This window comes from Tachyglossus aculeatus, chromosome 9 (assembly GCF_015852505.1).
Source record: "Tachyglossus aculeatus isolate mTacAcu1 chromosome 9, mTacAcu1.pri, whole genome shotgun sequence".
Taxonomy (NCBI): Eukaryota; Metazoa; Chordata; class Mammalia; order Monotremata; family Tachyglossidae; genus Tachyglossus; species Tachyglossus aculeatus.
The window spans coordinates 44,865,609-44,890,988 of record NC_052074.1 but is presented as its reverse complement, the minus strand read 5'-3'; the positions used below and the strand labels follow the sequence as shown (position 1 = coordinate 44,890,988).

The following is a 25,380-nucleotide window of genomic DNA, read 5'->3' as shown; positions in this document are numbered from 1 at the left end:
GGATTCTCTCTGGGAAGATTTTTAGGGCATTCAGTGGTCAAAACATTTTTCCTTCTATCACTCAGCCTTTCATGTTAGATTCTGATTCCTTCATCCGCCAACAGTTTCGCACAACTTCTTGAGAAGAGAACTTGAGTTTTAGCATTTGCAAAATACCGATAACCGCAGGTGTTTGAGGTGAGAAAACTGGGTCATTTCATATGGCCATAATCTCTCCACCCCCATCACACACACACACACACACACACACACACACACACACACACACTCTCTCTCTCTCTCTCTCTCACAGACACACACACACACACACACACACACACACACACACACACACACACACGGCACTGGCCTAGGCAGGCGGTGACTAGAACAAGTGTGGGCAGAAAAAATTACAATCACGACGTGTAGGCAATGCAAAACGATTGGGTCCATCGTAAAGACATTGATCTGCTCTGTCAGGCTACGTGAACAATCTGATTTTCTCACCATTTAGAGGCACTTACACATTAGTACCACTTCCTTCTTCACGACTTACGACATTGTGCAAGTAAAAAGAAGTGGAATGAAACTGCACTCAGCAGCCTTTACAAGTGCTTCGCAGTTAGGCATTGTCTGACATTAAATATCACCACAGCGATAACTGAACCTGTGTCATCCCAGAACATGCTTTAAATCCCGAGGGACACTGAAGAAACACCATAGTGTATACCCTCTCATGCTGTTGACCAATTTGGAACACCTATTTGTTATTCATTCAATCGTATTTATTGAGCGATTACCATGTGCCGAGCATTGTACTAAGTTTTGATCTGGCAGCTCAACCTTTCCGGTGTCAATGGAAGGGTCCAATTTGAAGAGCAAAATTAGACCCTAGGCTCAATCTGCATGTCCAAGTGACTTTTTCCATCGTTTCTTTAACTCTCTGTAATAAAAGATGCATGTTTGGATTTTCTTCCTTTGGACCATGACTGGCCATTTTGGTGTGTGGTAACTGAACACAGGGAAAATGTGTCTGGTTACTGTTCTATCGTACTCTCCCAAGTGCTTAGTACAGTGCTCTGCACATGGTAAGTGCTCAATGAATATGATTGACTGGCTATTTCTAAAAGGGGAGCATAATATGGCATGGGAAATGATCCTGCAGGATGGGGAATGCCATTTTTAAATAGGTCATTCACACGGTCTATTGACTCAACTAGCACCAGTGATTCTTTACATGGAGGGACTGAAAGGAAGAAGAAACCATGATCCCTTTCTCTGTCCTAACGTGGAAGGAGGAAGAAGACCCCCACCACAAAATCCCCTGTGTTCCCCCTGTGCCCCAGACCGTGGAGGTACCTGCGAAGGACAGGTCCTGAATTTATGTTGGGGTCCTGGAGGCTGGAGCCATTCCTGCCATCTCTGGGGTAATTCTCCCAGGATGGTTCCAACAGTTTCAAAGTGCTCATCGCCTGTCTCCTCCCCACCCCATCCACCTGCCCTGAGATGATTAAGGCTGTTCCTTCTACAGATGAGACAGACCAGTGCCTGCAGGGGAGAATCCTGCAGCGACAGGAGAAATACAATTGTCATTCCTAGCATTTGGCTGGTGCCTTTTCCACTCCAAAGTGTAGAGTGGATCCCATTACACACAAATGCTCTGTTCTCAGTCATTTAGTTCTCTCTCGAAATCATACAGCATAAAGTATCACCCCACAAGAGTTCAACTCCTATTGACTCCGAAGACCTTCATTTGTAACTACTCTCTTGCTCTTTAACTGGAACATAAGAGTCCAGGTCTACCGACCTCCCATTGGACCGTACTAACTCAAGGACCATTGCTACTTTTGCACATTCACCAAGGGCCTAGTGCCACAGGAGTATAGTAGGTGCACATTTTAGGACTTCAATCAATACTGTTATTGAAACTGATATGGAAAGTCCTCTCCATCACCATCCATCTCTGCAACCTGCCAAGGACTGCCCACCACCTTTTCCGGCTCCAAGAAGCATTGCCCACAGAGCTTCTCCATAGGGAATAGCAGAACAGGAGAAGCCGGACATATGAAAAAGCTATCGAGAGGGGTAAGAGAACCCGGTGGGGGTAGCTTTTCTTTCCCCCATGATCAGTTGGGTCAGATCTCATTCTCAGTTGTGTGGGAAAATACTGTCTTACTGCTCCCGCCGAGGGAGAAGAGATGGGCAGGAAGGAGAAAGGAGTGAGAGCATCACCTATGAGCAACAGTTCATATATAATCCATCCTGGACTATAACCCAAAACAGAAATTAAAATTAGGTTGTGAGAGAATCTATGACAAATAACATTTTATTACATTTTCCTGCCCTGGTAGTAGCTTCAAGATTCTAATATTGCAGCATGCCAGTGGAACTCTTTCAAAGTTGTATGTTGTTTAGAAAATCTGGATAAAATAGCAAGGGACCTATCAGATCAAGAACAGAGTTAAAGCTCGAAATCCTTCCATAATGCATCATGCTGCATTGGTTTATGGCATAGTAGGTCAGTCACAGTCCCTGAAGTCTTGAGCAGGTTTCTAAACTGTCCATCCTGGCTGCCATATTTAATGCCAAAGGGATTGGTTAAGGAACCAGGTTTCAGGCATTAAGCTACAGCCATTGGCGACTGCTCTTGGATTATCTGTCCATTGGATCCATGTGACCGGGGTTTAGCTAGCACTTACCCGACCTCAGTGGCATCACTCATGACCCTCCTCAGTGTGACTGAAAGATCTTGTAGCTTCATTTATTTGAATTTCTATTTCTTAATGTCCCTCCTTTGTTCAAATTTTCAGCTGTTAAAAAGAACTTAAGTTTTGAAACGGTAATGACTTCATTTTTCCCTGCACAAAATGGGAAACAGTCTTTCTATTGAAGCGGAGTGAGTGCTCAGAAGCTTTTTTTCACTTAGTCCTTTGTACTTTATGAACCGAAACAGCCACTAATCGTCTCTCCATGCTGCCGCACCACCAGCAGGAGTAGACAGAATTTATAAAATAACTGATTTTGAGAGAATCATTCATTACGTGAGTTATTTTGGTAAGGCATCTGATCTGTTATTGTCGAGCAATATCATATGACATAACAAGAATGAAAATACACACAACCCTTGGTGAGACTCGGTTTTGCAGGAAACCTTTTGACATGCCCAAAGATAGCTCATGGGATATGTACCTACTAATGTGCTTTTTTTGAACAGTTCCAAATTTGGGGATCTCCGGAGTACTGAGGTTAAAGGGAGACAGTTAACCCAGGACCTGGTTCCTCAGTGGAGGCTTAAGGGGGCTTTCGTCAAGAGGATGGTCCCATCACCAAACAGAAATGACAGAAAAACCAAGGTGCTCCCAATTTCCCCTGCTCCCACGAGCAAGTCTCTCCCTGCTTCAAGCACCCAACGTCATGTTTCGTAAGAGCCACTGCTGGGACCGGCTGCCGCTGCAGTCCTTCATCGTGGGCACCATTTTGTCTTCCTCCGACGGCTCGTCAAGACACTGGTTGCTGTTGACGTGCCTTAGGGTAAGCCGCTGGAAAAGACAACAGATGCACGTAATGTTAATCTCATGAGGATCTAGCTGAAGTTCCTTTACCAATTCTAATGTTGATTTTGACATTTTGAACCCAACCACCCATTTTTTTAGCCTCCTGTCCAAAGGTTGGCATGATCGGACATATCAGACAATCAGACAAATCCTGGCTCCTCCACTTGTCAACTGTGTGACTTTGGGCAAGTCACTTCACTTCTCTGTGTTCAGTTACCTCATCTGTAAAATGGGGATTAAGATTGTGAGCCCCAAATGGGACAACCTGATCACCTTGTATCCTCCCCAGTGCTTAGAACAGTGCTTTGCACATAGTAAGCTCTTAACAAATGCCATTATTATTATTATTATTGTTTTTAAATCTCACCAAAATCACCCAACTCCAAAGTTCCCATCTTCTAGGTTCCTAGGAACTGTGACCCAAAGATGGCAGGGATTGGGAGAGGAATTGATCCTTCATTTCATGGTCTGACTTTTAAATACCAAGTGACAATCCCTTGCTGGACTGCAGAAGAATGGTTCTAACTGGTCTGACCAAATGGATTACCTGCTTGCCCCTTGAGTTTGACCAGCTATAAGTAATAATAATAATAATAATTCATAATAATTATGGCATTTGTTAAGCACTTCCTCCGTGCCAGACACCGTTCTAAGTGGTGGGGTGGATTCAAGCAAATCAGGTTAGACACAATCCCTGACTCACATGGGACTCACAGTCTTAATCCCCGTTTTACATCTGAAGCAGCATGGCTCAGTGGAAAGAGCACGCCTTTGGAGTCAGAGGTCATGTGTTCAAATCCCGGCTCCGCCACTTGTCAGCTGCGTGACTTTGGGCAAGTCACTTAACTTCTCTGTGCCTCAGTTACCTCATCTATAAAATGGGGATTAAGACTGTGAGCCCCACAGTGGGACAACCTGATCAATTTGTAAACTCCCCAGTGCTTAGAACAGTGTTTTGCACATAGTAAGCGCTTAATAAATGCCATCATTATTATTATCTGAGATAACTGAGTCACAGAGAATAAAATGACTTGCCCCAGACCACATAGCAGACAAGTGGCGGAGTCGCGATTAGAACCTAGGGCCTTCTGACGCCTAGGCCTGTGCTTTATCCACTATGCCAAGCAGTCAGGGCAGGGTCCAACATGGGGCTCTATGGTAGAGTTAACAGGAAGGCAGAGGTTAAGGCTGATTGCTGCAAGATGTGATGGCAGATTCCCAGCTGAACGTGTCTGCTCCAAGCAGCAGCTAACTGCCACCACATGGGTTTCTATATCTAGGTTCATCAGCTAGATACTACATTTATGCCACCAGAAATGGGACTCTAAATGGTTGGGAAATAGGTGAAGTTTGCTTAGAGGACGGATCCCCAGGCTTATCTCTCCTGGACTGTTGCCCTGCTGAAAATGTAAGCTCCTTGAAGGTAGGACTAGGTTCTACTTCATTGTATGCACAGAACAGATGCTCAGTAAATAAAATTTACCAAATGACCAGTCGGTTACTACGTGAGAAACCCAGCCTCCAGAAAGTCCTAATGAAGCTCTAATAATAATCCTGCTGGCCAGCTTCAATGATCTTTTTAACTCAAAGGATACTTGCATATTTGGCTGTCATTCTATTAGTCTTTTCACTTCTCCTCAGAGAACTCTTCCTGCATCATTATTAATGTTATCACAAAATCCCTGCTAGCTTGGTCCCCAATCCATCAGCCCCGGTCATGACCCAAAGACATAATTCTGGAAATCTGGAGATGTTTTTCTTAATATTCAGGACGAAACTGAGTTCTGCTGCAGGAAGGGTTATGATTAAACAACGAATAGCCTGAATGCAAATTTCACCCTCCCAGATTGCAAGTCAATAGGATTCTGTGAGCAAATAAAAAAAGAGTCAAATAAAAAGCACTCTTGCCAAACAACCCGCCTAGGTAATTATCAATCAAAGGCATGTAAAATTAAGACAATCATATCAAGCTGTTCACATTAACCAGTACAATAATGGAAGGCATTTTAAAATCTCTCAATAACTGAATATTTTGAAAGACAAAAATTACAATTCAAAATAATATATTTTAATAATACTCTTCAGAAATACAATTCAAAATAATATGTTTTAATAATACTCTTCAGAATGGAAGTGTATTTTCTGGCCGTGTTCTGATGAATACAGCTATTTTTTCCACAGAGCAATGAATATGAATTCTTTTCACCATTGTTTAGAAATATTGAAATTAATATCCCAGTCAATCTTGAAAGTTGAACCTTATTCAATTTTTCATGTTTTAAAATAGAAATTAAAATTCTCCACAAGAAGTACTCAGCAGCAGCTATCGGTCACTTTAAAATGGTAGTCCAAAGTAAACACGATTACCTTCAAGAACAGTAAAACTGGGAAAATAATGACTAACTTATCTGCATATACTAAAAAAATACACTTTAACGTTTGAGTGATAGCAGACAAGACTTTGATGCAGGGTGGACTGTTCAACGAAGGCTATTTCAGTGCATTAGCAAGAAAGAAATGAACATGGCAATAATTAAAGCATGACTAAAAACAGCTACAATACTTACACAGGCTTTAATACCAACCTCCTGGAATTGCTATAGGAAATAATCAGTAGGGCTGTAAAATATATTCCTAAAAACTTCCAACCGTGAATAGTTTCTTAGCACCCACGTTTGTAATGGACTGCCATTACACATCTCCACTGTGGGATCTTGAGAGTCATCATGTAGTTTGCTTACTGTGAGACATGACCGGGTGATTAGGTGAAGAAATGAATGTGTCTGTATGACAAAGAAAATAATGATAAAATCAAGTATAAAGGCAACAAAATGGTCACAGTTTGCCCCTGAAATTTCCCCTGTAGCACTACTAACACTACTGCTGCTGCTACTACTACTTCTACTGCTACTGTTATTATCACTATCATGGTATTTGTTAAGCGTTTACTATGTGCCAAACACTGTTCTCAGTGCTGGGGTGAATGCAAGATAATCAGGTTATCCTACATGGGGCTCATAGTCTTAATCCCCATTTTACAGATTAGGTAACTGAGGCACAGAGAAGTGACTTGCCCAAGGACACACAACAGATAAGTAGCTACTATCACTCTCACAACTACTACTACGCTAGCAATTATAGTATTTAATAAGGCCATACTACTTGTGAACCACCAGGATAGATAGAAGATTGAGAGTTTGGTACAATCCCCATCCTACAAGGGACTCCCAGTCTATTTTCTTCCCCATTTTTCAGATGAGGAAACTGAGGCCCTAAGAGGTTATGTGAGTTATCCAAGCTCACATAGAAGGCCAGTGGCAGAGTTGGGACTGCCCTTGTCCAGCCTGTGTCCTGAAAAGCCCTCCCTCTTCATATTTGACAGACAATCACTCTCCCCCACCTTCAAAGCTTCATTTAAATCACATCTCCTCCAAGATGCCTTCCCCAACCAAGCCCTAGTTTCCTCATCTCCCACTCCCTTCTGTGTCACCCTTCCATTTGGATTCACATTTGAATGAGGGTTTCCTTACTCCCAGTTCTGTGCTCTATCTAATAGGGTAAACTGAATTCCCTACTTCCCCTGAGCCCAAACTGAAGACACAGCTTACAGTAGTTGCCCACTTGTGACTAAAACAGTGCCCAACTCAATGGATAGAGCCTCCACCTCACTCAAAATGGAGAAAATAAGAATTCTGGTCCCCTGAACCCTGGTGGCCTTTTCAAGTGGCAGCCCGAAGGGTTAAGTGGACACTCATGTTAGAGTCCAAGGATTTGATCCTGACCTACAACTAGAAAGGCAAAACTGCCCCTATTGGCTGTTCACCTTGTTCAACACTGGAATTAACATGAATCAGGCCTTTTTAGATGAACAAGGACTTTGAAAGTCAGATGGAAACTGAAGCATAGAGAAGTTAGTGACTTGTCCAAGGTCACACAGCTGATGAGCGGTAGAGTCTAGATTAGAAACCAGGCCCATGCTCTTTCTACTCCGTGATGCTGCTTTTTTAAGGGTTCTGGAAGGACCTTGAGGGGGTCAGTCAAGTTTAGCTCCTTGATCTCCGGAGTATTTTCTGATTATGAGCTGATCGTGAGTTCATAGACGCCCCTCTGGTGCACTTCTGCAATAGTGTGAGGGCAGGGGCTGAGGCAGTAATTGCTGCAGTATGCAGGTGACATTACTTCAAATAAGTGCGCTTTTGAGAAGGGTGGAGTCCAGATATGGCAGTTTTTGTGCAACTCAGGGCCTGTGGGCCAGTGCAGAACTCAGAAATTGGAGTTTTGGATCATCCACCACAGTGGCTACCTATTTGGGGTAAGGGTCAGTTGTCCTTTCAATAATTTCTGAGAACCGTTAAGGCTCCAGTGAATTCCGAGAGAGAAAGCCCACTGGAATCTTTACCAAGACCGCAAGACAAATGGTCAAATTGTTCTTGAGGAACAACTGGCTGTAAAGCAGAGCTTATTTTTCCTGGAAGAGCAACAGGCTAGATTTTTTCCTGGTCTAATGATGAAGTGGAGCCTCAGTTCTGTGCAACTTTATTCCAGTGCAACTTTCTCCTCAGGAGAGTAATTACCCAGCAAAGCCGGTGAACGTGTTCAGATGTCTGTCCCTGATGCAAAGAAACCTGCTCCTGACACCGACAATACCGGTGGTTGTGTGTACAACCACTGTGAAGGTCATCTCTGTGCATAAATTCCTCCTCAGGAACATGGCAGTGAGCAATGACTAAACAATGGCCCCCCTGGGAAAAACATGCCAAGGCGAGTCCGGTGCTACTTCAATTCTGCCCCTTTTGATTCAATCGTTTTGCCCACCTCCTATGTTACCTCGCTACTTTCCTTCTACCACACAACCTGCACATTTCACTCCTCTAATGCCAATCTACTTAGTGTAACTTAATCTTGTCCATCTCACTGACAATCTCAAGCCCCTGTCCTGTCTGTGGCCTGAAACGTCCTCCCTCTTCATATCTGACAATCACTCTCGCTGACTTTCAAAGCCTCATTTAAATCACATCTCCTCCAAGAAAGCTTCCCCAACCAACCCCTCATTTCCTCTTCTCCCACTTCCTTCTGTTTCACCCTTGCATTTAGATTCACACTCTTTATTCCCCCCTCCCTGAGCCCCACAGCACTTTTGTACATATCTGTAATTTACTTATATTACTGTCTGTCTCCCCCTCTAGACTTGCTTTGCTTGATGGAAAGGGGTCTTCTTTATCCCTGGCACCTGAATTCCCTGAATTAGATCAGATTATTTCCTTTTCCCACTACATTGTCCTCTTCCCTTTTCCCTGTATTCCTTTATTGGTAACCACCTCCTTAACAACAAATGCAAACTATCACCAACAGCTAATAGAAACAGTGTGGCCTAATAGAAAGACCACAGGACTGGCAGTCAGAGGACTTGGGTTCTAATTCTGCCTCTGCCATTTGTCTGCTGTGTGACCCTGGGCAAGTCACTTAGCTTCTCTGTACCTCAGTTACCTCATCTGTAAAATCAGTATTAAAACTGTGAGCCCCATGTGGGACATGGACTGTGAGCCCAGGCACATAATAAGCACTTAACAAATATCATAAAAAAGCAAAACAAGATAAAACATTGCAGTGCATTTTCTGTGAATGTATTAAAAGAATGAACTACTAAGGCTAAGATTCTTTATTTGCGGTAAAATCTCGTTTTGAATGTTTGTCTTTCCTTCTGGAGAATAGCTCGGGAATACAGAGCCAAGAAGCAGTATTGTCTAGTGGATAGAAATTGGCCTAGGAGTCAGAAAGACCTAGGCTTTCATCCTGGCTCGTCCACTTATCAGTTGTGTGACCTTAGGCAAGTCACTTAACTTCTCTGTGCCTTAGTTACCTCATCTGTATAATGAAGATTCAAACTGAGCCCTATGTGGAACAGGGACAGTGCCCAACCTGAGTATTCATTCATTCCTTCAATCATATTTATTGAGTGCTTACTGTGTGCAGAGCACTATATTAAGCATATCTACCCAGGACCTGGTACAGTGCTCGACACAGTAAGCACTTAATAAATACCATTTAAAAAGGAGAGAGAAATCATTGAAGAACCTGGGTAGGATAACATCCCAAGGGCCGGGAAAATGAATGATCTTATGTCCTATAGACCATAAGCTTGTTGTAGGCAGGGAATGTGTCTGCTATATTGTTTTATCCCAAGTGTTTAGTACAGTGCTCTGCATACTATAAGTCCAGAATAAATATGATTGATTGATTCACTGTTGTGTAAAGAGAAAGAATGCTCAAGAGCTGCTTTCTGTGATCCATTCATTGGTAGTGAGCTATGTGTGGTGCTGTAATAAGATTGCTGTTTTAAGATGGGATAGTATTGTATAGCTTTCTACTCATCTTAACCACCCATGGTTACACCGTTCCCATTTGCAATGTTTATTTGCAATTGCACAAATGCCCCCAATGCAGGCTAGTCTAAAGTTAGATATTGTAGATATTCCCAAGTGCTTAATACAGTGCTTCGCACACAGTAGGTGCCCAATAAATACGATTGAATGAATGAATGAATTACACCCGTTTTCTAAGTAGCACCCTAGTGATATTTTAGGCTAGTCCACTGGAACTATCCTTAGTCAAACCTGACACACTGCTGGAAAGTCTACAATAATTTTATAATGTCCTTCTAGTTCACCAGATTCAATCTTAGTTTCCAGTCAGCTGTCCATTAATGCTTTCATCCTAGGGCAAATTTCAACATTTTTCTATTGTGCCATGGTTTAAAATGCTTTATTTCATCAAACACAGTAGTCAACTCTTTCTCCTGATTCCAGAAACGGTATTAAGTCCTATTGCACTGGCTCTGGATTCATTTCTTAGTACCTCACTGGAGGCTGAATGCCATAGTTTGTATTTCTAAGCTTCCACCTTCAAGCTAAAATTATGAAATTTCCCCACAGCACCTGTGTATATGTATATATGTTTGTACACATTTTTTTACTCTATTTATTTATTTATTTATTTTATTTGTACATATCTATTCTATTTATTTTATTTTGTTGGTATGTTTGGTTTTGTTCTCTATCTCCCCCTTTTAGACTGTGAGCCCACTGTTGGGTAGGGACTGTCTCTATATGTTGCCAATTTGTACTTCCCAAGTGCTTAGTACAGTGCTCTGCACATAGTAAGCGCTCAATAAATACGATTGATGATGATGATGATGATGATGATGATGAAATGAACTTTATTCTACTGCCTGGAGTTTTAGGCCACAAATTTAAAAATTATTCTCCTAGGAATGTGACCCTTTATTCAGATGAATGGTTGAAGACATTGACTATATGTGTCCCCAAAATGCCATACCGAAAACTGAACCTCCGGGTTTTCTACACACAGAAATTAATAGTATATGACTAGCTACTGATGTCTTTTCACACTAATAGATTCTTCCTAATAATATTACAATTATGTATCTCACAATAGGAAGGTGGAAAGGCATCTTTTCACTGTCCTAAAAAGCATTCTAAAAGGAAATGTGGGTCAGATCTGTGCTCAGATCTACCATAGGAATGACTAACCTAGATTCTATCACCAAGCTTGCACTTACCTTCAAATCATATTCCCATTTACCTGCATACTGGCAGAAGCAGAGAAAAGCACACACAAAGTCAAATAAATTCTCAAATTAAGGTCTTCACTGGGACAGTGGCAAATGCTTTATGTAAGATTTTTTTTAATGGTATTTGTTAAGCGCTCACTATGTGCCAGGCACTGTATTAAGTGCTGGGGCAGTTCAAGCTAATCAAGTTGGTCAGAGTCCCTATCCCACATGGGGCTCACAGTCTTAATCTTCAGTTGGCCGAGGAGGCACAGAGACTTTAAGTGACTTTCCCAAGTTCACTTGTCAGACAAGTGGCAGAGCCGGGATTAAAACCCAGGTTCCTCTGATTTCCAGGCTCATGCTCTATCCACTAGGATATACTGCTTCTGTTTGTGCCGTACTTCAGTTAGTTCTGCAAAGTTCCCTAGGATGTGACTAGGACAAACTTATTCTCAGCAAAAGAACTGATATATCTAAGAACTGCTCAACCCATTTCCCTTATGGCTGGAAAAGCAGGAATATTTTAGCAGTACACTTTGCTCTTCACTCCGGGTTGCTTAGTGTTGAATATAAATGTGTGCTGCTAAATTCAGGTCTTGAAATTTATAACTGTACATAGCTACTCAGCTATGGGAAATGGGACAGGAAAAAATTTTAACACTATTCAAACCAGGAAAACAACGCAGCCAGAACAAGCGAGAATGGAAGGAATGGCTAAACTCATTCATCTAGAATTCAAGTTAAAGCTTTTCCACTGAGCACACAGACCAAGAAACGAAAATTCAAAGTGAGAAATATCTTCTTTTGCTCTTCAACTGCATTACAGGTTTCAGAGCAACTTGGTAAGTAATGCAATTTTCATGAAAGCGTTCCAGCAAACTGGGGAATTATGTACTGCTCCGTGCTAGGTATGCAAATATTCCATCAACATTGAACACTTAGGAGCCAGATATTACAGAAGTAGGGAGCTAAATTCATTTGTGTGTTATTTAAGAAATGGGTACTAAGAGAGAAAATGATAGATTTACACAGAAAAGTAAATCCACCGTGTTACTTGCAGACCTTTACTCAGGGTGTTCAATGTAAAGGGGATGCTAATTATTCTATGAATTTGCACACTTGGGGTTTGAAGTAATTCAGTGATACTGAAAGAGCTGATTTGTAATTGGCATTTACCTAAATAGGAAGTACTTATTGTGCGGCATTTATCCCGTTAGTAGAAAGTGAAATTCTGAGTGAATATGGCTTGGCTCAAATAAATCACTGGGACTCAAATATTCTTAGGTCTGGAAAAGTGATGTTTTCGGCTAGGAGACTTCCCCAATTTTCTCTGGAAAGCTTCTGATGTTTCTGACTTCCAAACCACTTTAGCTAAACTATCCCACTGAATGTACAAGTAAATGAAAGTCAGAGAAATGCAGACGTGTCTGCTGTCTTTTCTTTCTTTCTCAGCTGTCCTCCCCCAGACCATAACTTGGTTATTTTCTGTTTTTCTAACTACAGTTAGAAAACTATGAATTTTCTAGGTCACAGGCTAAGGTGGGCTAATCCTCAGTACTCAGATAATGTATTCACTTGGTTTTCCTGCTTGAATCTGTGCCATTTTGCATTTCTTCATAAGTGTGTCTGCTTGGGCTCATTCTTGTTGGACTATTCTCTACTTTACCTAGCTCACTTTGCAACATTTTGGCCTGGGAGTCAGAAGGTCATAAATTCTAATCCTGGCTCTGCCACCTATCTACTGTGTGACCTCTCTGTGCCTCAGTTACCTCACCAGTAAAATGGGCATTGAGACGGTGAACCCCCTTTTGGACAGGGACTGGGTCCAACCCAATTTGCTTTTGTAACAACCCCATCTTTCTGCAGGGGGACACCTGTAACTTGAAGGAGCATGATTATTAGCCCATTCTCCTGGTTACAGGAGAATTAGATACACAGCATGGGCCCCTGAACATATCCCCCAAAGTTAACGATTATCCATCTATAACCTCACTGGACATCAATCCAAAACATGTGAATAGATCTCTCAATTTGGGGAGTTATCTTCCTAATTTACCCACGAATAGGTCAGGTGGGCAGAATCACGAGTCTTGCTGAAGTCAAGAAAGATTGCCCCTCCTTTAAACCTGCCTCGACTCTAGAGTCCAGGTCTAGACAAGGGATTCGCAAAAGGGTCAGTCCAGAGCAGATCATACTGGGAAGATTCTCTCCATCCCTGTAAGCCCTATTCCTTTTGATGCTCCAAATTATTATGTTTGCCCTTTTGTTGACTTTCAGTCCATTCACTCTCCTCAATGGATAACCCTCTTTCTTGCATCTTTATCTTTAGATGAGGTTAAACACTTAGCTCAAATACATGCAAATAACAACTTTCTGCCATTAATAATAATAACAATGATGGTATTTGTTAAGTGCTTATTATGTGCAAAGCATGGTTCTAAGCACTGGGGGGGAATACAAGGTGATCAGGTTGTCCCACATGGGGCTCATAGTCTTAATCCCCATTTTACAGATGAGGGAACTGAGGCACAGAGAAGTTAAGTGACTTGTCCAAAGTCACACAGCTGACAATTGGCGGAGTCGGGATTTGAACCCCTGACCTCTGACTACAAAGCCCATGCTCTTTCCACTGAGCCATGCTGCTGTGATTGTTTTTGAGCTAATCATTCACAAGCTCTCAATTTTTCAGAAGTGAAAGAACATGTTGAGAGCCCAAACTCATTCTGAATTCTGTGGTCTGTAGATAGAGCAGGCTATTTACAATCTGCCCTCATGTTGTATTATAGAAAGGAATTCCCAGTTGTATTCTCTTCCTTAACAGCATCAATTTTCTGGCACTGAAGTAATGCCCATTTATGTTTAGAGAGTGGTATTTATGAAAGGAATGGTTGATAGCAAGATACCCAAGATAACCATTGCTGACGGGGAGTTGAAGGAGGCAGGTGCGGGGAGGAATAGGTAATAAAGATAAAAGGTACATATTAGAGAGACAAGGAAATGGTCTCAAATATAGGGTCGGATCTATGTACCGTTGGGAGATTATAGTGATAGAAACACAAGCCAGGCATGTGGCAATTGGGAACGACAGCCTTGTTTTAGAGCAAAGGTTTAGATGGGATACCGAAAAGGTGTGGCTTCAAACTCAGTGCCAGGACTATATTTCCCATTAAAATATAAGCTCCTTGTAGGTATCTGTTGCACTTCCCAAGGATCTCCTACAGTGCACTGACCCCCATAGGCACCAAATAAATATCATAACTACTATGACTGCTACTATTTCAATTAGCAAATGCAGGGCTTTCAGTCTCATATCCTTCAATAAATGCTGTTTACAGAGTGCTCAGGCTGTGCAGAGCACCATACTTAGTGCTTGGGAAAAAACAGAGTTAACACTATTAAGGACCTTGCAATCTACGGGAAGAACTTAAACTATTATCAGACTTCTCAGCCATCTAGGCACACAATGTAAGTTTTCACTCTCAGAGGGTGCCATCTTTGAATCCACCAACAGCTTTCAATCAGATAATGGATCTGTTTATTTGGAATGTGACCATTCGGCTCCACTTAGGGTGGAAGCCGACACAGAAACATCTTATTGCCACTAGACACTGGAAAAAAACATGTAAATTTCCCTCTAACAGGCAGAGAAGTCAAACCCTTAAGGAACAAGAACATCTGATATGGCTCCTGTTTGTCGCTATCTGGTTCTCTATACAAGACTAGGGGAAAGTTAAAGTTTCATATTGGTATGTGAGAGAAGATCGTATTTCCAGACCTAGGCTAAACCACCACTGCTTTCTCAATATATTCTCAAAAATTGATGAGAGATGAAAGATGATGATGACGAGAAACAAGGAGAAGGAGGAAGTCAGTGCTGATGACATAAATGAGAAAAAGAGAGGGGCAGATGTAGGTAATGGAGAGAAAGCAGAGACAGAGGCAGAGTATATTGAAGCCACAATATAGTTCCATAATGAATTACGTTCCAGATGTGGGAATGTTCCATAGCTCAAGAGGATGATTAAGTGATCTAAGAATCAACACAAATATTTACACTCTGCAGAACAGTAATTTCAAATCCCAGAAAGATTGTCAGCCTTCTGCCCTTATCTACTAGGCAATCTAAACGACATTAAAAAAAGATCTTAAAAATGTAAGATGTCAGATTTCCAAAGGCACTAATGAGATCTCACAATGCCATTTATGAAGAGTGATCTGGGACCAAAGTTTAAGGCTTAGAAAAGGCCCCATAGAAGTGAGAAGCTTGTTAATCCTAGAAGATTAGTCATTTTGTGAGACCACAATTTATTTCTATTTCCATATAAATCAGCAACCACTTAATAAAGTAGAAAATACAGAACTTGCCAAACCATTTATTCTGTGGAGAGAAACGAAGCCGTTCCCAACTAGTTTCTTCTCACAAAGGAGGATATTTCTTTTTTATTAGCTCCATCTCATGGCTGATTTGATTTTTACACAGCGCTTGCCTATAAATTCCCCAACTGGGATTTTGTGGTGTTATGTCTTTTCTCCAAACAAAAGGCTATCGATGTCCTGTCGGCTTCAAAGTTCCCATAATTTTAATTTCATGGAACACGGCCTTATATTATCTCCATCGGGAGGTTATCTTGGAAACAAAAGGCGGATGGCTCACATTTCTAACTGAAAGGCCGCATCCTTCTGGCACCAGGGTCTATCCAGGGGGTAGAATCTAGAATCTTCCTTTGGGAAAGAAAGACACTGCTGGAGACCCCTGGATTCAGGGTCCTAACTCCCTAGAGGAGCCCAGGAGTGAGGGCTTCCATTTCCGGAGCAGATGGATCGATTGGTTGCCATCCCAGTAATCTCTCTAGGATGGTTCTTACTGTGGGAAGACTTGCAACCCTCTGCTCCCAATCAGGGTATCTGGCCAGGGCTCAGCTATTCTACCCAACACAATCAATCAATCAATCGTATTTATTGAGTGCTTACTATGTGCAGAGCACTGTACTAAGCGCTTGGGAAGTACAAATTGGCAACATATAGAGACAGTCCCTACCCAACAGTGGGCTCACAGTCTATGCCTATTCCACATGTAGGTTTGAGATCCCTGTAAATTATCTGCTGTACAAAATCAAAAGTTAAATGCCTGCCTTCATTCTAGTCCAACTTCTAGTTCAACAAAACTAATGATACTCAAGATTACCCAATTTTGGAAAATACTGAACTGGTATGCATATGCATATGCATTTGACATTTTGCTTAAAGACTGCTGAGTACCAAGATGAATATGGAAAATTTTATGAATAAATAGAAATCTCAGCTTAAGAGAAAAAAATTAGTGAGAGTAGATATATAAAATGAATAAAGTTTATGTATTTTAAAATAATTGGAATTAAGGAAATATACCTCCCCATCATATTCCCAAAGCTGGTTTCCTCTCATATGATGGCACTTCAGCATGATAACAGGTCCATTGAGTCTGGAAACATCCAAGCACAAGTCATCAGTGCGAATTTCCTTGTCTGCTGTGTAAGAAAAAACCTGAATGATAAAAAGAAATAACTTTAGACTGAGGATCCTCATAACCGATCCCTCCGACCACTATCTGCTTCCAGGTTGTTAGAGTTAGTCAAGTCTGTCTGAAATGTAAGATGCCCGGTTGCTAGGAAGAATCACTGGCCAGTAGGTTTGATTTCACACCACTGGGAGGTAATTTTTTTTCTTTATGGTGTTTCATAACTTTTTATAGGTCACTATCAACACAATACTCCTGGGCTCTTCCAACCATGGAGACGGGAAGCGATTCCTCTTCAAAACATGGAGCAGTTGTGAAATCTCTTTCACAAGAGAGCTTTAAAAAGACAATGTTGCAAAGTTGCACAACTCAATCTGAATTGAGGGCCACATACTAAGAAGACAGGTGTAAACATTTTTTAGAGAGCTGTGCAGAAGTGTTGCAGGCTACAGGGAGCTTTTCCTTTTGAGAATGATTCCTGCAACATTCCTGAAGCCTCTATTGTTTGGCATGACTTGTAGCACTAGGTCCAAAAGGCTTTACCCTTCCAGCCCAGAAGAGCAGGGAATAGTATCTTCTAACTCTTTTTTTTAAATGATCCTTTTGGTAAGCACTTTTTGTGAAGCAACATGGCTTAGTGGTTGATCACAAGCCTGGAGTCAGAAGGACCTGGGTTCTAATTCCTGCTCCGCCACATGTCTGCTGTGAGAACTTTGGCAAGTCATTTCACTTCTCTGGGCCTCAGTTCCCTCATCTGTGAAACAGGGATTAAGAGTTTGAGCCCCATGTGGGACAGAGACCATGTCCAAACTGATTAACTTTTATCTACCCCAGTGCTTGGCACAGAGTTAGCACTTTACAAGTACCACTATTATTATTATTATTATTATTATTAAGCAGTTACCAAATGTCAAGCACTGTTCCAAGCCACTGGGGTAGATGCAAGATTATCAGGCTGATCATAGTCCTTTTCTCACAAGGACTATGTTGAAGGGAGGAAGATTTAATCCCCATTTTACAGATGAGGTAACTGAGGCAGAGAGATATTAAGTGACTTGCCTCTGGTCATAGAGCAGATAAATGGCAGAGTAGGGTTTGCAACCTAAGTCCTCTGACGTCTAGACCTATACTCTTTTCTCTAGGCCACGCGGCTTCTCTTCTTTACTTGGCCAAACTCCATCCAAAGTATAGTTTGGATAGAGTATCCAAACTCAATCACTGCCATTGCTTGACTGAACTAGCCCCAATCATGACAAACAGCATGGATTGATTACCAAATCTTTCTCATTAGATTGCAAACCTAGCTGGGGGTGCTTCAGACATTAAGGAGCAATTATCCAGTAAGGCTTTTTGAAAACTGCCATTCAGTTGCTTTACTGTCAATAGGAAAGCCCTCCATTTCCTTAACCAGATACTTCTGGTCCCCAAACTATTTGGCTCCTGTATATCACTGTGTAATAATTTAGGTCAAAGTGGGTTACATTTGGGCTAAGAAATCCAGAATGTGTATTTTTAAGGACACCTTTGCTTGTATTCATCCCAGCGCTTCGTAAAGTGCCTGGCACACAGTAAGCACATAATGAATACCATATTCATTATTATTAAACCCCTTTTTCAAAGCACAATGTGTATTTTTAAGGACAGCTTTGCTTGTATTCATCCCAGCGCTTAGTAAAGTGCCTGGCACACAGTAGGCATTTAATGAATACCATATTTATTATTATTAAACCCCTTTTTCAAAGCATACCAACACCCATCCACAACAAACTCTTTCAAATATTGTCCTATTTGATTCCAATTTCATATGACCCCCTGAAAGGAGAAGAGAAGAATTTTCTTTCTGATTCCTTAACCCTTTCTATACTGACTCTGTCCCCCAATTTTCCAGGATTCCCTGGAGAGAGAGAAATACACCAAAAAATAGAAAGACATGGAGACACACGGAGAGAAAGGGAGAGACAGAGAGGAAAAGCAGAGGGAGCTGGGGAGAAAGAAAGAGAAAGAGAGAGATTAGGAGAGAGGGTGGGGAGAAAAGTGAGAGAAGAGAGAGTGGGGGAAAAGAGAAGCAAGGTAAGGCAGTGTGGCTGAATGGAAAGAGCCCGGGCTTTGGAGTCAGAGGTCACGGGTTCAAATCCCGGCTCTGCCAATTGTCAGCTGTGTGGCCTTGGGCGAGTCACTTAACTTCTCTGTTTCTCAGTTCCCTCATCTGTAAAATGGGGGTTAAGACTGTGAGCCCCCCGTGGGACAACCTGATCACCTTGTAACCTCCGCAGCGCTTAGAACAGTGCTTTGCACATAGTAAGCGCTTAATAAATGCCATTAAAAAAAGGGGGGAGAGGAAGAGAGGAAAAAAGAGAGAGGGAAGAGATTGGGAGGAAGAACAGAAGAAGGCAAAGGGAAAGTGTAAGAGGAGAGAATGGAGAGAGGCAGGGCGAGAGGGAGGAAAATAGGGAAAGAGAAAGAGAGAGGGAAAGAGGGAGGGGGAGAACAGGAAACTGAGTTTAAAAACCAATATCTAGCTTTCATCCCAGCATCAGTGTGCAGACAGCTTGGGCTCCCTCTGCTGATTCTGAGACTCAACTGGGTGAGACTATCCTACAGTAACACAATCATCTGTCGAAAAAAATGTATTATAATGGGAGAAGTCAAATCATTTCCAAAATGTTCACTAACTTCACAGTTTAGGTTTAAGTATTGCTAGGATCTCATGCATTTATTTTCCTGCCTACAATAAAAGCCAAATTCAAGGAGATGTGGAGGAGGATGAGGATTGATGGGAAAACACAGTCTGTGCCAGATGAGAAAGAGAAGCAGCTGCTTGTCACTATCAATGGTATTTTCTGAGTGCAGAAAACCTATGTGGCATTTTTTATGAACTTAAGGTCAGGAAGAGGCAGCCATTTCAGTCCATGTCTGAGAAGGAGGAAGCAGTATGGCCTACTGAATAGAGCATGGGCCTGGGAGACAGATGGACCTTAGTTCTAATCCCAGGTCCGCCAGTGTCTAATGTGTGAAATTGGGCAAGTCACTTAACCTCTCTGTGCCTCAGTTACCTCATCTGCAGAATGGGGATTAAGGCTATGAGCCCTATATGGGACAAGGACTCTGTCCACCCTGATTAGCTTGTATCTACCCCATCTCAATAAAGTGCCTGGCACACAGTAAATGCTTAACAAATACCATCAAAGGGGGTTGGAGAGGAAGTAGAAGGAGAGGAAGAGAAAAACGGGCAAAATTACTCAACTTTATTTCCCCACACGTTGCACTGCATAGGTTAAAGGGAAAAATAATAATAATAAAATACTGGTATTTGGTAAGCGCTTACAATGTACCACCCACTGTCCTAAGCACCGGAGTGGATACAAGTCACTCGGCTGGACACAGTCCTTGTTCATTCATTCATTCAATCGTATTTATTGAGTGCTTACTGTATGCAGAGCACTGTACTAAGCGCTTGGGAAGTACAAGTTGGCAACATCTAGAGACGGTCCCTACCCAACAGTGGGCTCACAGTCTAGAAGGGGGAGACAGAGAACAAAACAAAACATATTAACAAAATGAAATAAATAGAATAAATATGTACAAATAAAATAAATAAATAGAGTTATAAATACGTACATTCATTCATTCATTCAATTCAATTGTATTTATTGAGCACTTACTGTGTGCAGAGCACTGTACTAAGCACTTGGGAAGTACAAGTTGGCAACATATAGAGATGGTCCCTACCCAACAGTGGGTTCACAGTCTAGACGGGGGAGGCAGACAACAAAACAAAACATATTAACAAAATAAAATAAGTAGAATAAAAATGTACAAGTAAAATAAATAAATAAATAGAGTAATAAATCCGTACAAACATATATACATATATACAAGTGCTGTGGGGAGGGCAAGGAGGTAAGGCGGGGGGATGGGGAGGGGGAGGAAGGGGAGAGGAAGGAGGGGGCTCAGTCTGGGAAGGTCTCCTGGAGGAGGTGAGCTCTCAGTAGGGCTTTGAAGGGAGGAAGAGAGCTAGTTTGGCGGATGTGCAGAGGGAGGGCATTCCAGGCCCGGGGATGATGTGGGCTGGGGGTCGACGGCGGGACAGGCGAGAGCGAGGTACAGTGAGGAGATTAGTGGCAGAGGAGCGGAGGGTGTGGGCTGGGCTGGAGAAGGAGAGAAGGGAGGTGAGGTAGGAGGGGGAAAGGTGATGGACAGCCTTGAAGCCGAGGGTGAGGAGTTGTCCCAAATGTCTCACAGTTTCCATCCCCATTTTAAAGATGAGGTAATTGAGGCACAGAGAAGTGAAGTGACTTGGCCAAGGTCACACAGAAGACAAGTGGTGGAGCGGGGTTTAAAAGCCAGATCCTCTGACTCCCAAGCCTGCGCTCTTTCCACTTAGGCCATGCTGCTTCTCTAGAAATCGGGGATCTGGGCCAGGGTCAAAAGAGAGGAGCAGTGAGAAGGGAGGGGTCAGAAAATGGAGGGAAAGAGAAGTTTGTGTGTGTGTGGGGGGGAGAAGGATAAAGAGAAATGAAGGAAGAGAGGGGAAAAGGGAAAAGGAGGAGAGAGAAAAAGGGAAAGATGCAGGTGGGTGGTTTCCTTATTATTTCCCCTATCCCCAAGCTATTTTAATCCTGTCTCTCCTTGTAGACTGTAAGCTCCTTGTGTGCAGTTATTCTTGTCTCTCAACTATTTTGTAGTGTACTTTCCTAGGCACTTAGTACAGTGCTCTGCACACAGAAAGTGCTCACAAATGACACTGATTGATTCATTGATTGATTCCTCATCATATTCCAGGGTCCAGTCACGCAACTTGGCTGGGGCCTCTTTAATCAATCAATCAATCAATCAATCAATCAATCATATTTATTGAGTGCTTACTGTGTGCAGAGCACTGTACTAAGCACTTGGGAAGTACAAGTTGGCAACACATACAGAGGGTCCCTACCCAACAGTGGGCTCACTTTAATAATAATGATAACAATTACGGTAGTTAAGCGCTTCCTATGTGCCAGGCAGTGTACTAAGCGCTGTGGTAGATGCAAGCAAATCAGGCTGGACACAGTCCCTGTGTCATATGGGACTAACAGTGTCAATCCCCATTTGACAGATGAGGTAAATGAGGCACAGCTTTGAGCAACCCTTGTAGTTGCTGCCACAACCACCACCACCAATCAACTCTTTTGCTCTACCTGGGCCAGTGGGCCACACCGCTACTGTGTGGCGAATAGCACAAAACAGAGAAGCACAAAACAGAGAAGCAGCATGGCTTAGTGGAAAGAACATGGGCTTTGGAGTCAGGGGTCATTGGTTTGAATCCCAGCTCTGCCAATTGTCAGCTGTGTGGCTTTGGGCAAGTCACTTAACTTTTCTGTGCCTCAGTTCCCTCATCTGTAAAATGCGGATGAAGACTGTGAGCCCCCAGTGGGACAACCTGTTCTCCTTGTAAACTCCCCAGCACTTAGAACAGTGCTTTGCACAAAGTAAGTGCTTAATGAATGCCATCATTATTATTATTTTTACTGCTGTCACTGGCCATTAGCCATCCTGCCACCCCAAACTGCTGGTGATTGACCCCAGTCCTTGGCCCCTTGGGCAGGACAAACTAGCAAGGAATGTTATCAGGATCTTGCAGGAAGATTCTGCAGCTCAGACAGGTCCCTTCTCCAATCTATATCAGTCCTATAAAATTGGAGTGGGTTAAGTTTTGCTTGCTTCATGGGAAGGATAATGGACCATCTAGGTCCTCAGAGTTCCCACCTGGTTTCCTCCCCTCCTTCCTCTCCTCTCTCCAGTCTCAGTCTGCATAATTCCTCCTAATGGGACGTCTAACAGCCACGAATCCCCAAGGGATTGCCATGACCAAGCAATACTCATCTCCTGTTGCCTGGACAAAATTTATGAAAAAACAAAATACATTTCAAAAATGATTTCCAACCTCTAAGAAGCCCCATGCCTCCCTCACAGAAAGGCCCCCTCTCCTCAGCACCACTGTCCCTTTGGTCTTTGATGTTAGGGACACTTGGGAGTCAGAAGGACAAGGGTTTGAATCCTTTCTCTGCCACTTGTCTGCAGTGTGATCTTAGACAAGTCACTTCACTTCTTTGTGCCTCAGTTACCTCATCTGTAAAATGGGGACTAAGACTGTAAGCCCCCAGTGGGACAGGGACTGTGTTCAACCTGATTAACCTATATCTACCCCAGTGCTTAGAACAGTGCTTGACACATAGTAAGTGCTTAACAAATATCATCATTATTATGATTGCCATTTTTAGGGTGACTCAATGATCCAGAATCATTGCCCAGAGGAAGCTGTTCTCCCCTAACTGGGCACTGGAAGAAATGCTGTAGATTTACATGCCTCACCTGTTTACAGTCCCCATGTTAACACAATACCCAGAAATGGAATCAGATTGATTCCATTTATTGAGTATTAATAAATTAAGAGTATTAATAAATTTCCATATTTATTAAGCGCTTAATAAATGCCATTATTATTATTATTATTATTGATTGATTGATTGATTGGCATTTGCTCCAAAGGCCATGGCTGTTGGAATCCTCCACCTACTGTCTTCCGGAAGGCACATTAGCGTACAACAGCGGCTATTTTATGTAGGCCTATCCTGAATAGAGCCTAGATGGGGCCTTTAGTTCTATACTCCTGCTGCCCATTTTATGTTGCTTTACCCCATACACTACAACCATTCCTCATTCTGCTTTTTGTGTATTCTCCCCTTAATTTTTAATGAAACATATTTCCTAGTGTACCCCTAGGTTGTTTAAATGTAGAGCACAATTTTAGAAACCTAATAAATAAACAAACATTAGGCTCCAGATACCCAGACTGCTTTATTGTAGCACTACAAATATTGGTGCAGAAAGTGGCTATTTTGGGCTTCATCATGCTGGCTTTCCCTAGACAGACTTCCCCCTGGATTTTTCTTGCACAGAAAAAGAGCCCTCTTTGGAAACAAGTGGATGGTGTCAATCATTCAATCAATGGTTTTCACTGAGTGATCACTGTGTGCAGAGCACTGTACCAAGCACTTGGGTGAGCACAAAAGAACTGAGAGACAATGTTCTTGGCCCACAAAAAGCTTACAGACTAGAGGGGGAAAACATGACAACTTGTACTTCCCAAGCACTTAGTACAGTGCTCTGCACACAGTAAGTGTTCAATAAATATGATTGAATGAATAAATACAAAAGTTATAGATGCAAAGGACTAAAGTGCTGCCTCCATTCCAAACTCCCAAGATTCCAGGGTTCCATACGTCTGAGCAAAATCTCCGTAGAAAATTATCTCTGGCTTTTTACCCGCCCATCAACTACTTTAATAATAATAATAATGATGGCATTTATTAAGTGCTTACTAGCACTGTTCTAAGTGCTGGGGAGGTTACAAGGTGATCAGGTTGTCCCATGGGGGGCTCACAGTCTTCATCCCCATTTTACAGATGAGGTAACTGATGAAGTGACTTACCCAAAGTCACACAGCTGACAATTGGCAGAGCTGGAATTTGAACCCATGACCTCTGACTCCAAAGCCTGGGCTCTTTCCACAGAGCAGTACAATCAAGTAGCATGATCAAATTGGACACAGTCCTTGTCCCTCATGGGGTTGGCAGATGGAGACTGTAAGCCCCTTGTGGGACAGGCGCTATGTCCAACCCAATTTGCTTGTATCCACCCCAGTGCTTAGAACAGTGTTCGGTACTGAGAGAGCACTTAATATTCATTCATTCATTCATTCATTCAATCATATTTATTGATCACTTACTGTGTGCAGAGCACTGTACTAAGCTCTTGGGAAGTACAAGTTGGCAACATATAGAGAGATACCCAACAATGGGCTCACAGTCTAGAAGGAGGAGACAGACAACAAGATAAAGTATATTAACAAAATAAAATAAATAGATTAGTAAATATATACAAGTAAAATAAATAGAGTAATAAATCTGTACAAACATATATACAGGTGCTGTGGGGAGGGGAAGGAGGTAGGGCAGAGGGGATGGGGAAGGGCAGAGGAAGGAGGGGACTCAGTCTGGGAAGGCCTCCTGGAGGAGGTGAGCTCTCAGTAGGGCTTTGAAGGGAGGAAGAGAGCTAGCTTGGCGGATGTGCAGAGGGAGGGCATTCCAGGCCAGGAGGAGGATGTGGGCCGGGGGTCAACGGTGGGACAGGCGAGAACGAGGCATAGTGAGGAGGTTAGCAGCAGAGGAGCAGAGGTTGCGGGCTGAGCTGTAGAAGGAAAGAAGGGAGGTGAGGTAGGAGGGGGCATGTGATGGACAGCCTTGAAGCCGAGAGTGAGGAATTTTTGCCTGATGCGTAGGTTGACTGGTAGCCACTGGAGATTTTTGAGGAGGGGAGTAACATGCCCAGAGCGTTTCTGCACAAAGATGATCCAGGCAGCAGCGTCAAGTATAGATTGAAGTGGGGAGAAACAGGAGGATGGGAGATCAGAGAGGAGGTTGATGCAGTAATCTAGTCAGGATAGGATGAGAGATTGAACCAGCAGGGTAGCGGTTTGGATGGAGAGGAAAGGACGGATCTTGGCTATGTTGCGGAGGTGAGACTGGCAGTTTTTGGTGACGGATTGGATATGAGGGGTGAATGAGAGAGCAGAGTCGAGGATGACACCAAGGTGGTGGGCTTCTGAGATGGGAAGGATGGTAGTGCCGTCAACAGTGATGGGAAAGTCAGGGAGAGGCCAGGGTTTGGGAGGGAAGATAAGGAGTTCAGTCTTGGACATATTGAGTTTTAGATGGCGGGCAGACTTCCAGATGGAG

The 25,380-nt window shown here is 42.7% G+C and overlaps 1 protein-coding gene across 1 annotated transcript in view; it reads right to left on the bottom strand.

Annotated features, from left to right (window-relative positions):
- Positions 1 to 309: 309 nt before the first annotated feature.
- GALNT13 (polypeptide N-acetylgalactosaminyltransferase 13) overlaps positions 310 to 25,380 on the bottom strand; it is a 299,621-nt gene continuing 274,550 nt past the window's right edge. Inside the window, exons 11-12 of the mRNA XM_038751351.1 lie at positions 16,495 to 16,629; positions 310 to 3,518 (exon numbers count right to left, since the gene is read on the bottom strand). Of these exons, the coding sequence (XP_038607279.1) occupies positions 3,378 to 3,518; positions 16,495 to 16,629 (276 nt within the window). The 3' untranslated portion in view covers positions 310 to 3,377. The remainder of the gene's footprint in view (positions 3,519 to 16,494; positions 16,630 to 25,380) is intronic.